Raw genomic sequence first — 15000 nt, forward strand, 5'->3', positions numbered from 1 at the left:
TGTTTCAGGCCTTTGTTTTCATCCCTAAACAAAGAAACAGATCATTAGAGCACTTGTCGCAGTTGCACGCTGCCGTAAACAGCAGATCTACAAGCTCAAGCTGCTATTTGATGAGCATGACACCGGCATGCAACTAAGTATATCTGAGGCTTTTAGGCTTTCAGCCAAGCTGTTCAAGGTGGGAATGTTGGCCTTGCTGCTCTCTATAAAAGGAATGGATACAGAATTGCAAGTGGGGGGGCAGTACCGGAGGTAGTCCACACAGAGCAGAATCAATGTATTTATGATCCCATGCAACTAGTAAGACACCTCAGGGTGACATGCGACCTCGCCCGCGCCAATTCTTGACTATCTGGCCAACCACAGTGTTTCTCTGACGATTCTAGTTGTTATCATTCTGGGGGGAGTTTGTTCATGTTTTTGTGAGAAAGGCCCTATCGCCAACCCCACCTAGGGTGTGAGCGATGGGGCCTAAACATGGAAATGTGGAGAACACTATATATGGAGATAGTCCAGTCCATCATGTCATAATGGGACTACCGTCATAGACAGTAGCCATTGTTAGGCCGGAGTCAATGGCTGTGTCTATGACGGTAGTTCCATATGACATATTGGACTAGACTATCTCCATATATAGTGTTATCCACATCTCCATGTTAGGACTCATATATGGGCATAAAAAGTATGTCATGTGACATCACTTCCTGTACAGACAGTCAGCCATTGACTCCGGATTAACAATGGCTACTGTCTATGACGGTAGTCCCATATGACATATTGGACTAGAGTAGACTATCTCCATATATAGTGTTATCCACATCTCCATGTTTAGACAGCCAATGACTCCGGCCTAACAATAGCTACTTTCTATGACGGTAGTCCCATATGACATGATGGACTGGACTATCTCCAAATATAGTGTTATCCACATTTCGTGTAGCCGCCCTGTACAGGAAGTGATGTCACAACTCGCTGACATCACACTGACATCACAGAGGATACGGAAGGACGGTCACGAGGATACGGAAGGAAGGAAGGAAGGAAGGACACTCAAGCGACACGGTTCTTCAGAGTATATGCGACATTCATTGTGATGGCACACTCACAGAATCAATTTTATGCCCATACATGGAGTTCCCTGACTATGTTATGTCAAAACATGCCCATATGTGGACATTACCAAATATGGACATTTCCAGATATGTCCTTAATATTGATAACATTGGGACAGGGATCTCCATATATGGGCATAAAACGTATGTTAATTAGTAAAGCCAAGCTTGGGTTTGATGCCTTGGGATTTCTATATTTGGACATAAGTGTGTACCCAATAGGTCATCATCTGGAAAGGTAGGGTGTAAATCAGAGTAAAGCAGGCTTTTGAGCTTGTTAGGGCCAGAGATTGATGACATCAGAAATCCCCATATATGGGCATAAAGGGATTTTGCTTTTGGGAATACCCATATATGGCATCTAACATATAATTATCCAGGTCAGTCAGTAGGTCAGTCAGTCAGTCAGTCAGTCAGTCAGTCAGTAAATGCTACCACCCACCAACAGGGGGTGGTGATGTGCGGACTGAAGTATCAGACTAACACACACCAATCTCACAGTTAGGAATGTCTGTCTCTCTCTCTCTCTCTCTCTCTCTCTCTCTCTCTCTCTCTCTCTCTCTCTCTTCTCTCTCTCTCTCTCTCTCTCTCTCTCTGCATGCACGGGTCACTAATGCACCGGGTGCATTTGATGTGTGTCTTATCTTCCATCCCCATACTTCTATTCACCTAATTTAGCTGTTAAATTATTTGTATCCATCAAAAAATATACAATCCTCCATGGGTTGCTCTTACATTATGATGCTCCCACATATTCTCACACACGCACCAGTTACAGTTAATTTCTCCATAACCAACACTCTGCACATATCTTCAAACGGGTAAGGTCTAGTTTTTATTTTATTTTATCCTTTATTAATAAAAATACATGTATGTATCCATATACATATGGAGTTCAATATTGATGTTTTTGGAGAAGGTATGTTGTAAATGTATGCTACTTAGTAAGGGGCCTCGGGTTAGATAATCTTTGTATGGCCTCTGGAGGTCCTTGGCGTCGGTTAGTAGTATGCCCAGCACATAAGATGTGGGACGTCACAAAGCCTGCGGCCATGTAGCATTTTCCATCAGGCCTGTTGGTTTTCTATGACGGTAGTCCCATATGACATGATGGACTGGACTATCTCCATATATAGTGTTATCCACATTTCGTGTAGCCGCCCTGTACAGGAGGTGATGTCACAACTCGCTGACATCACACTGACATCACAGAGGATACGGACGGTCACGAGGATACGGAAGGAAGGAAGGACACTCAAGCGACACGGTTCTTCAGAGTATATGCGACCAGTCAGTCAGTCAGTCAGTAAATGCTACCACCCACCAACAGGGGGTGGTGATGTGCGGACTGAAGTATCAGACTAACACACACCAATCTCACAGTTAGGAATGTCTGTCTCTCTCTCTCTCTCTCTCTCTCTCTCTCTCTCTCTCTCTCTCTCTCTCTCTCTCTCTCTCTCTCTCTCTCTCTCTCTCTCTCTCTCTGCATGCACGGGTCACTAATGCACCGGGTGCATTTGATGTGTGTCTTATCTTCCATCCCCATACTTCTATTCACCTAATTTAGCTGTTAAATTATTTGTATCCATCAAAAAATATACAATCCTCCATGGGTTGCTCTTACATTATGATGCTCCCACATATTCTCACACACGCACCAGTTACAGTTAATTTCTCCATAACCAACACTCTGCACATATCTTCAAACGGGTAAGGTCTAGTTTTTATTTTATTTTATCCTTTATTAATAAAAATACATGTATGTATCCATATACATATGGAGTTCAATATTGATGTTTTTGGAGAAGGTATGTTGTAAATGTATGCTACTTAGTAAGGGGCCTCGGGTTAGATAATCTTTGTATGGCCTCTGGAGGTCCTTGGCGTCGGTTAGTAGTATGCCCAGCACATAAGATGTGGGACGTCACAAAGCCTGCGGCCATGTAGCATTTTCCATCAGGCCTGTTGGTTTTCTATGACGGTAGTCCCATATGACATGATGGACTGGACTATCTCCATATATAGTGTTATCCACATTTCGTGTAGCCGCCCTGTACAGGAGGTGATGTCACAACTCGCTGACATCACACTGACATCACAGAGGATACGGACGGTCACGAGGATACGGAAGGAAGGAAGGACACTCAAGCGACACGGTTCTTCAGAGTATATGCGACCTTCGGTCGCAACAAACACAATGTTACCATTCTGATCTAATCTCTTGACCTTACAGTGGCATCAACAACATATTTGAATCAATTACCCGAAATGAGTAGGCCTACTAAATAAACAACACATACATCTTTTGGGTCAGCTATTCTGTTAAATAAAGCAATGTAAATGTATAAAACATGCATGTGATAGAAAGGGAGAGAGAGAAGGACACGTATGCTTACGTATTTAAAAGCTTTGTTCCTATTCCTAATGCATTACCTTTTAAAATAAAAACATACAACCAACCAAGACATCAGACAAAACGCACACAGACACCTATTACTGGGACAATTATACAAAAATATAAAGAAATATAATATATAAGTCCAACAACGCCGGCATTAATGACGGTGCTTCTTTACGCGGCGGCTATTGTGGGATCTGTTGATCAACGTGGCTTCTACTGTATGTTAACACATAAAAGGTTACTGTTCTTCGCTCTCTCTCTCGTCCCGTGGACTGTGGTGTGATTTATGGCCCCCCGAAAACAGCATGACAGCGTCGTTAAACATTGACATAGAGAGCCTGTCACTGTTTTCTCTCTCTCTCTCTCTCTCTGTATCTCACAAACCCACACTCATGTCACACACACACACACACACACACACACATGCGCGCACACACAGAGTGTGTAAATCAACGGGCTAAATGAGCACAGCCTGAGATGCGACAGAAAACAGCAGCCAAACGGCTACTGCCTGCCTGCCTCTCTTGTTTACACAGAAACACATTAAAACCAATGCAATGCATATAGAGGGTAGACCTACTCTGACGTACAGCAGATACTGAAACACATTCACGCCAATGCAAACATATACAGGTAGACCTATTAGGACTTATAGCAAATACAAAGGATGAACGCGCACGCGCGCACACACACACACACACACACACACACACACACACACACACACACACACACACACACACACACACACACAATGCATATAGAGGTAGACATACAATAACTTTTGACAAATACTGAAGATGAACACAAGCACGCACGCACTGCAATGTGGTCTTGAAAACACACACTCACACACATATCAATGCACACACAGGCATATAGCGAAATGCTGGCTGAATGAATGAATGAATTAATGAAAAGTGGGACTGAGTTACCAGGGCCCAAGATGGAGGGGCCTTAATCTTTTTATACTTTAGCTATTGAAAAATAGCAGATAGGCTATACAAGCTCACAGCGTGCTGCGAGCTTGTAAATCTACTATTTTTGAAAAGTCGTGAAAATGTGTGCAAATCTTTGAATACATGTATTTTTTTTAGCGAATATTTGTAACTCAAATTTTGCTTCTGGGGGGGTCCCTGGAACTAAATATTTTGAGATGGTGGTCCGTGGCCAACTACATATCATTTTGGGGTCCTTCACATGAAAAGGTTTGAGCACTACTGACATTTGGATTTCAAATATTCGAAGACCTTTGAATTCATTTCAAAAATAGCAGATCCACAAGCTCGCAGTGCCGTGCTGTGGGCTTGTATATCTGCTATTTTCAATGGTTAAAGCGCAAAATGTGAGTGAATCCTAGTACCCAGGACCCAGAATTTGGTGCGACACCCCTAGCAGGGTCACATCATGCAGTGTGGCGGGGTCAGGCCATGCTGTGCTGAGCCGTGCTGTGCCATGCCAGGCTCATTGTGATTCAAAGTGTTATCATTAGGAGAGGTCAGGGGGGTGACACTCCTCGTCCTACAGAAAAGAGTTGGTTGCCAAGTTGGAGCATACATGTAGTCAACTCACAAGTGTTAGTACTGTATAGCTCAGAGTGTATAGATTTGTAACACAGATGGATAAGATTAAGACTGAAAAACAGAAAATATCTGAGCACTCAAAAAAAGAACGGAATAGAGGACGTAAAATCAGAGTACTTTAATATCTATTATAAAGGTTAAAACCGAAAGCCAACGTGTTTCAACCGAGCTCATAGTTGCCCTGTTAAAAACTCTCTGCATGCTTATGACGAATGCATTCGTCATTTTACGCACAGTCCACACTGCCACCACAAGCGTTCGCCAAATTCTTATTTGGGCACGGAAGCAATGATCCCAACAGCACCGAACAAGAGTGCCGCCAGAAGTCATGTGATCTAAACCAAACCAAGATGGTTTACTTTGGTTTACAATAACATTTTCTCTGCTTTTTCTTTGTCCTGATTAGGGACAATCAACTGGCTATATCTCTGCACTGGATTATTGCGGCCGGCTAAAGATTTCTTCCTGACCCTAGAAGACTCGCAGGTCGCAGGCGCCTGCGTCATTTAATGGATGGATAATATGCTATGAATTTTCAAAGGTATGTGAAAACACTCCGATTTGCAGGCAAGGGCAGAGCAGACAATGTTTTAGCTTAGCCTACATCTGGGAGTAAAAAAGTTAAAGTATGTTGATCTTACGTCCTCTCCTCCGCTTATTTTCTCTTTTTCAGTCATGGTTCCCATTGATCCTAGAAGCACCATCAGTCTACGTTTTTAACTTTCTCCATTGAGCACCTGGTTGATTTCTGTGTTTTTCTCTGGATAAATTATTAGGACTAACGTGTAGGTACGTGCTGTCCAGAATTCACAGAATAAACATCACATTTTCAGGAAATTGTGAAAACCGTTTACAATGAATGTCACTGAATGCCTGCTTTTACAGTAGACTTGTAACAGCGAATCTCTATTTTCATGCGAGCCGGCATTATTTGTTAATTGGCAATAAAACAAACAAACAGAAACAAACAGAAAGGGACAAAGTTCAAGGTGTTTTGTTTTCACAGCCTTGGAGAGACAGTTTTTCAAACCGGCGTCATCATGGATGGATGGGTGGGTCGGATGGGAGGGGCAGATTGGTCGAGGCCAAGGGGGAGACCAGGGGCTTTGTTAGTCTCCTCACCCCAGGCTGTGCAGCCCTGTCTGGGGGCCGTTTGCATAATCCTCCAGGTGATTTACAACTGACTGGAGCCCAGCGGCAGGGAATATGCAGCCTTAATCTGCTGTTATTGTTGCAATCTGTCCCTCATTAAGCCCCAATGACCTCTCCTCCGGTCGTGTGTGTGTGCGTGTGTTGACCTCATGTGTGTTTGTAATTGTTTGTTTGTGTGTGTGTGTGTGTGTGTGTGTGTGTGTGTGTGTGTGTGTGTGTGTGTGTGTGTGTGTGTGTGTGTGTGTGTGTGTGCGTGCGTGTGCGTGATGACCTCTGCAGTGTGTGTGTGTGTGTTTGTGTGTGCGTGCATGTGAGTGAGTGGACCTTTCTGTTGTCATCCAGTGAATTGATGTTCTTGCAAGCTGAATAGTCCCCAGCCGGCTCCATTATCTCTATGAACTCTCCCCACTGTCTCCTTAAACACTCAGTCAACTCAAACTAACTCCTTGCTTGCTATACTTTTTGGGGGGAGGTGAGGTGGGGGGAGTATTAAACCGCAACTTACCATAACTTATCCACTTCGTGCCTTGTGGCACATAAGGCCTTGTTAAACCACAACACTTCTGATCAACTAGTGCAGAGGATTTGACCGTGTGGAGGGCACAGAAATGAATTTGTACAGGGGCGTGTGTGTGTGTGTGTGTGTGTGTGTGTGTGTGTGTGTGTGTTTCTTGATGCGAGTAAACAGTATGTATAGTGGGACAATGCTCTTGTCAGCACCACAGAAAAGGTATGCTGCATGCGTGCGTGCATGTGTGTTTGTGTGTGTGTTTGTGTGTGTGTGTGTGTGTGTGTGTGTGTGTGTGTGTGTGTGTGTGTGTGTGTGTGTGTGTGTGTGTGTGTGTGTGTGTGTGTGTGTGTGGGCGTGCATGTGCGTGTGCTTACAGAGTGAGTGCGGAGCACGGCGATGATCTTGGACAGGGCCATGTTCCACAACTCGTCAGTGAAAGCTCTGGTCACCAGCCCCCGTGTTGCATGGAGAATATGGTCCTCCACCACAAAGAACCTACACATACACATCACACACACATCAATGTGCGTGCAACGTTTATGCACCTACACAAAAACCAACCATCCAGTACAAGTGTCTATAGTGTGAAATGTGGACTGGCCGCTTACCCCACGATCTGATTGAAGTATCTTCTGTAGCCCTCTACTGTCTCATGCTGGAGAGACAAACACACACACATGCAAAGGAATGAGGGCATGTTTTTTTTAATACTGTATATAAAAACATTCAAAATCATACAATTTCATCCGTTTTGATGGGAGTGATTCAATTCTGCACCCTGTGGAATGTTGCAACGTTTAATTAGAAAATGTATTAGCAGTGATTACATTTAGCATTTGTTCACGTCCATTTGTGACGTTAACAGAATGCATGCACATCCTCATTCAACGGAGTATAAAGAATATTATTCAGACTTCTGTGGCTGTTAGATGTGTTAAATGTGATCAAAGGAGCATTTTCAACTTTATCTTCATACAATTGGTCCTCACCAATGCTCATTATAAGATGGCACAATGTCTTTCTACTCTGACTGCATCTCATTGCTATGGACAGTTCAGAAACCTGCCTAAAGTACCAGTGACATCATCGATGGGGAAATAGAAGCCATTGTTATTGCATTAATAAAAATACTGAGCAAGTTGATAGAAACAGTGCCATCTTAAGCCAGGGCTCCACTAGAAAGACGGCGTCGTGCCGGTGTTGGCCGGTGTAAAAAAAATTACCTGGGCGAATTGGGCGTCCGAACGCAGTGCAACGTCAGCAATAGAGCACCCTTCATTGATTAACACTTGGGACACCAAAAATGTCCAGGAACGTGATAAGAATTACCGCAGTGCAGCGCTACAGCCCCGTTGGTAACCCAGGTAAACAGAGCGAAAAAAAGTCATATCCCATGATGCATCACAAATGCTGCTTTGGCTGACTTCCCCTTCCTCATTCACATCCATGTATCTGGGTTCGGTAAAATGGCTTTTTCTCTGTTTGTTCTCCCACCTTGCTTGTTTGTTCAAGACGGCGCAATATGGACTATACCTAACTCATGCAAAGATGTTGAACGGCCGCCACCGAAAATCTGGTAAAAACAATAGGAAAGATACATGGCAGTTAATCTACATTAGTTATGACAAAACTATGGCAGCCCAAGTGTTAAAAAGTGAACGTTCCCCACGTTGACGCGATGCCGATGGTTACAGTGGAGCCCTGGAGTTATAAGGAGTATTAGTGAAGACCATTTAAATGAAGATTGAAAATGGGTGAAGTGGTCCTTTAATGCAGTGGTTTTCAACCAGTGAGGGGGTTCCAGGTGGTCGCCAGCTAAAATGATGGAGAGTTGGGAACCAACTCTTGAGAGTGTAACATGATAACATTTGGTTTCATTTTACGCTCTCAGGGGTAAAAGTATTGTTAAACATCTGCATTACTAAATTTACAAGAGGTCTACACAATTAGAGAATTTAGAAGAATTATTTTGGTCAATGTTGGCCTGCTATCTCTCCTATGGTACCACTTCAATACAGCATGGGATTGGGGACAAAATGTTATCTTTTTAAATCTCATGAAATGGTGGTCCGTGGCTCAAATGGTCCGTGGCTAAATAATGGACCGTGATATGAAAAGGATTGAAAACCACTGCTTTAATGTACATTAGACGTGTCACAGATCGTGCGTGTGTGTGTGTGGCTCACCATATTAGCCTGTGGTTGCAGCACCAACCTGGCCTGTTTTTTCCTCTGTTTCCTGTAGTAGTTCTCAAACGTTTCCCGGTCTCCCTGCAGAGAAAACACATTCCAGCGGTCTGAACAACGGTGATGATGTGATGTCATGGCAACTCAGATGTGCGTCTTCAATCATTCATTCATTCCAAATGAGGCAAGCTGAGCGACCGCACATAAAAGTACATTCATTCAGTGGTACCCAAAAGTTGTGCCAAGGCACCGTGCTGTGTGTGCTGTGAGACAAGTCAAGGTGTGCCTTGGGATTTTGTGACGACCACACATTTTTATCGCATCGTTGCCGTCGGGCAGAAATATCCATCTTCTTTCGTAAATCAACGCCCTACTTCATCACACTACAGCGTCACCCAAAAGTATGAAAAGTAGCAAGATCTGCAAGCTCGAAACGCGGCGCGAAGCATCCGGTTTCAAGCTTGTTGATTTACTACTCTTATCATTTTTTTTATTTGAATCCTGAAAAGTTATAATTTTGGACTGTCAGGTTTCCGCTGACAGAGACATAGAAAAAGTTATGAATTTCTTTTTTTCTTAATTTTTTTACAGCACACTCCTAACACAGAGGCAAATTGTATGCCCTTAAAACATTGCGTTACAAGCACTTTCAATCTGGCATTTCTATTTTGGGGATGACATTATAGGTGAAAAATGTACACTAAAATATGTATCTAAAAACATTTTATGTGAAATATAGACAATGCAGTAACAAAAACGTGCTTCAATCAGCACTACTCTCTCTCTCCCCCTCACGCTGCGCGAGGCACGGAACGGAACGGCTGCAGTTTCCCATAGCGGGAGGGGACAGGGCGGTCGGCTGAGACTGATTGGTTGAGGCACAACACGCCTCATAATAAAGTCAGCAAAAGAGACATTTCCTGTCAGCCTACTGTCTATTCCGATCAATATAGGCATAAAAGCCTATATTACATTTAAAAAGAGCCAGGACATTTTCAACAGCCGCCCAAATAATTCTTTCCATTAATCTTCTAGCAGTCCAAATACAATTAAAATACTTGATCTTACATAAACATAGCACCATAAAGTATACTGTAAACATTACGTGAAGAGCAATCAAAACTAACCCCTAGGTCTTAAATATTTCCAAACCACTGTCATACCAGGTTGCTGGCATATACTAAATAAGATTGCTGAAGCATGACGCAAGCTTCGTACACAATACAATTACAATATATTTAGTCAATGCATTACCTATTATTTATCTTTTTTTAATTTATCCATTTCATTATCAACTAACAATCTAGGACAAATTTGCTGAGACATACACACACCCGAGGCAAAGCAGAGAATCTGCAACATTTCTTTGGCACACACAGTTGTACTTCCCTCCAGTTACAATAACATGGGACACCCTAGCCTCATTCCAAGGTTTATGATCGATTGGGCTCAATGAGCATCCATTTCAAAGAACACGCTGAAAGAAATGACGGCTGCAAAGGCTTTATGTTTTGAGGGAAACAAAAAGTGCCACAGCTTTAAAAGATTTGTCGAACATAGCCTTACGTCAGAAAGGCTCAATAGCTCCATAACACAAAAACACTTTGGCATACAAACTGGCATACGGTAACTATTCCAAAACTGTAAAAGACAACCACAACAAAAAACAGAAGATCTTTAAGTCACAACGCTTTGTGATGCGACATGTCGTGGACTTGTAGATCAGCTATTTTCATTATTCGTTGTACAAGGAAGTATAAAAGGCGGTTAAAAAACGGTGGTTAAAACCCACTTACATTGCATCAATGCATTCAGTACTTTACATAGATTCACTTTATGTAGCCCGGCATCATCACAAGTCCCCTATAAATCAACGTTCATTTAACTCGTATAAATACCCTTTCAGAGATAAATGAACAGTGGAAAACAGGGGACCTATTAGCTAATGCATATGAGGATATGGAATAAACTAAAGTACCATGTATCGATGTGTGCTGCCAGAAGAGAAACTAACCGAATAAACCATTAATCCATAATCCAATAAACCATTTTTCGGTTTTACAGTTTCAGAAATACTACAAAGTCGATCACTAAATGTATTTCTGAAATGACCTTTCCCTGTTTTTTTGTTGTTGGAGCTGTGTGAAGCACAGGCTCCCTATACGTGGCCGTGTGGGTCTGTCTGTGTGTCTGTCTGTCTGTCTGTCTGTCTGTCTGTATGTAGCCTGAACTTCCTAAACTTCGGCACGCCACTAGTCCCACAGTTTTGCCACCACACACTCGCGCCATATGTCAAATCGACCGGCTTACTCGGGAATCGTGGGCTATTACTTTTCTAAGAGAAAGGTTCTATAGTTTAATTGATATTAATTTATTAGTGAATTAATTTTCCCCATTGACTTATAATGGGAATCGCAAAAACTCACATTCAATTATTTGTCTCTCGCAAACCATAGGGGCTAGAGTTTCAAGACTTGGAGAGGAGGTTCATAATGATTTCAAGGATTAAATAAAAAATAATTGTGTCATTTGGCCGCATGGTGGCGCCATAACACCCCACTTTACGTTTTGGCCTGTAACTCTTGAACCGTAGGTCGGAAAATTAAAAATATTTTTTCCCTGGATTCCTTGGGTCATGACGCATCTCCCCATATAGGCCACGCCCATTTGCGCCATGATAGATTTTCCGCCATCTTGAATTTTCTCCAAAACACACTTTTTGCTCCTTTTCCTACATATTTTCTACAAATGTCACAAAAATCGGTACACATGATCCACACACACACACACACACACACACACACACACACACACACACACACACACACACACACACACACACACACACACACACACACACACACACACACACACACACACACACACACACACACAGCTCCACTTCACACGGGTGTGATTTTTTTTTTTTATAGTGGAAAAGCACTCAGTCGACCCGCAGACAGGCAACGGAGGCCAAGACTAACAGCTAACAGTACCTGAGGCTGCCCCACCTGGGACAAGTCAGAACCCACCAGTCAAATGTCTAATTAAAACACACAGCCACACCACGGCAACCCGGAGTGCTTATTTAACTCAAATGGAAGCGTTTGTACTGCACTCCCCAGTGAAAGGAACACTGAGGATTTATGCCGCGTAGGCGCGTACTCTCTTGATACGTTTCAAACCGCGTCGAAAGCGACAGGTGAGAAAAAAGGCAGCGGGTTAGAGAGAGAGAGAGATAGAGAGAGATGCAGCCATACAGATTGTATGATTGAGGCTGTAATCTTTGCCTTTATGAATCATCCAAGATCATTAGGATTTTTCAGAAAGTTTTTACATATATTCTTTTGCTAGTTTGACCACTTCAAATATGCCTTAATCGTAAAATAACGAATAACCGACAATAGTCTATGTACAAGCTCACAACAGCTTGTACATAACAGAGAAGAGATCCAGTACTACTAAATGACAAGTCATTTTACGTTTGATTGCGCTCGGGTATTGCACTCTGAAAATAGCAGATCTACAAGTTCACAACGCGTTGTGGCTTGGCTATTTTCAGCATGCAACCAAGTGTAAAATCAGGCATTACGGCGCCATCAAGGCTGGCCAAAACTACAGATTTAGTCGACTAAAACTAGATAAAAAAAATTCATATGACTAAAATGTGAGTCAAAGTAAATGGAATTGTATTCAAATCACTATGACTAATTAAAAAAATCCGGTCAAAATCAACACCACATGCTTCCATGGAAGACGTGCTCACGTCATTAGGATTCCATGGAATGGACATGATCAGTCATGGAGACTGAGAACTTTAATCCATGCATTAGGCTTAGGGTAAACACAAACAGCCTGAGGGCTTAGAGGTGACGGTGATAGCCTGAGATCATTGTCATCTTGAAGCCGGTGTCCTGGACAAACCTCACTAATGGCTCTTTTCCACTACAACGTCTAAAGTACCATATGCATAGTCGTACATAAGGACCGCAGGAATACACAAGAAACGGAGGGGGAGAGTGATTTAATCCGGTTGGTCCGGAGGTCCATACGTAATTGTTTCTCTCCGTAACCTTATGGACAACACTCAAGCTGACGGATTCAAACCGATAAAAACGTACGTAAACATGAACTACCCGTGGCGAACTTTTGTCAACCGTGGGGGCAGTAGTGAGGGAGAAATGTTTCGTCTTTTTTTCTGGTCTCCATTTCGTATGTGGAAGTGACCTCATGCATTGCCGTGAGCATTAAAAAAAAGAAAAAGAAATACATCACAAAGTACACACACGCTGAACAGTGACCAGGCCAGGACGCAGACCCGTTGCCAGCCTAATCAGCGCTCTCTGCCAGCTCTCTCGAATTCTCCCTTTTGCAAATCCCGCCCTGTTACTATGATGGGACATTTGACCCTGGGCAGATTGTTTTTATAGTGGCAGTGAATGGGATTTTTTTATTTTTTTATAGCCTCATTACAGCTATATAAAGTACCAAAGGAAAAACATCTAGGTGATATTAATAAAAAGGGAAGACAAAGGTACAGTAGTTACATTGCAAAACAGGGGGTTTACCCGAAAATATATGTTTTAATTTGTTTAATCCCAGTGGGACAGAATCCTCTTTGCAGATTCTTTTATAGTGGTAGTGGATGGGATTTTTTTTCTTCTTCATAGCCTCATTACAGCTATATAAAGTACCAAAAAAAACACATCTACGTGATATTAATAAAAAGGGAAGAAAAAGGTACAGTAATTACATAGCAAAACAGTAGTTTTCCCCCGAAAATAAATGTTTTAATTAGTTTAATCCTCTGGATCAGAGATAGAATAGAAATAGAAAGAGAAGTGCCTTGCATCTTGGGTAGGAAGAGGACAGAACTATAATGTTTCTCCTCACATAATAGGCTGGCTTTTCGTAATTCTGCCCATTTAAAATATATGTACCCAATCGTGACTCTTAGACCATTGATAAGGTCCATGTGAACTAGTTTGTTGAAGCTTATTCATTACAATGATCGCAAACACTATGGTCGCGAGCGGCCTGGCCGTGCTCCGCAGTGCGGACAGCCGGTGAAAGACGGCTGCCACTTTCTCCGACTGCAGAACTCCACCCCCGCTTGCAAAAAGTGAATGTATTTTTCTGGTTGGCCAGTCAGGGAGTCTCAGGGACCAATCAGAAGGCTGACAAACGGTGAATTGCGCCTCTCTACACTCCCGCGCACACGATTTTTGCGGGTTTAGGGGTGTTTTTAGTCGGTATTGGGTCGGTTTGGGTGGCTCATTAACTGTCGGCGGCACCCCCTTGAGATTGCACTCTAGGCGGTCGCTTTTACCGCTTATACCTTAACTCATACCCTGACAAAAAAGACGTTTTCTATAATAAAAACGTCTTTTTAACTAGGACCTCCCTGCCAGACGTCTTCTGGACGTCTTTTCTTTTTTTTAAATAATAAAAAAAAAAAAAAAAAAAAAATTGAAAATGTTTTTTTTGAAAAAAATAATAATTTGGACCTCCAACAGTGTACTAGCCATGATCGCGAAATTGCATGTTTAACCCCCATACCAACCCCATCTTTCAATCATGGCAGCCATGTTTGTTTACATTTGAAGAAAACATAAGGGCTGCCTTCTCCTGAATGCCTGAACGGATTTCCAAGCGGATTTTTTTGTTTGAAAGCTGTGAAAAGCATGCATAGTGCATGATCTGTGCACGAATGTGTGCACCAGCGTGCACACTATTTTTTTAACCCTTTGTTGGCGAACCGGCAATATAAGAGGTCCCACTTTAAATATGGCACTGAAGAAGTTAAAGCAACTGCACTGCGTGTCCACGCTCATCCATTCTCTAGTCTTTTTTAATTTATACCCAGACAGCAGTGACTAGCGCCGATGGGAGTGTTTTCTGCAGGTCGTTCAATCCGAGCGTATCCAAGGGTGCCTATAAACCTCTCTGTTAACAATTGCTCATTGGGAAGAAGCATTTGGGTGCCATCTAGTGGATACAGTATGTACATAGGCTCTATTGAACCATAATGTAACACAGACTGTACAGAACTCGA

General features: G+C 42.6%; 1 protein-coding gene across 4 annotated transcripts in view; it reads right to left on the reverse strand.

The window, feature by feature from the left end:
- The window catches only part of exoc6 (exocyst complex component 6), a gene marked incomplete at its 5' end in the record, with an annotated part of 127739 nt that overhangs the window by 40018 nt on the left and 72721 nt on the right, over positions 1 to 15000 (reverse strand). For all 4 annotated transcript variants that reach the window (XR_013963011.1, XM_080748096.1, XM_080748094.1 and 1 more), the window contains 3 exons: positions 7134 to 7254; positions 7368 to 7414; positions 8946 to 9029. Coding sequence is in view for 3 of the 4 variants with exons in the window: in XM_080748096.1 (XP_080604222.1) it covers positions 7134 to 7254; positions 7368 to 7414; positions 8946 to 9029 (252 nt within the window). The remainder of the gene's footprint in view (positions 1 to 7133; positions 7255 to 7367; positions 7415 to 8945; positions 9030 to 15000) is intronic.

Source organism: Nannobrachium achirus (genome assembly GCF_963921795.1).
Source record: "Nannobrachium achirus genome assembly, chromosome: 18".
Lineage (NCBI taxonomy): Eukaryota > Metazoa > Chordata > Actinopteri > Myctophiformes > Myctophidae > Nannobrachium > Nannobrachium achirus.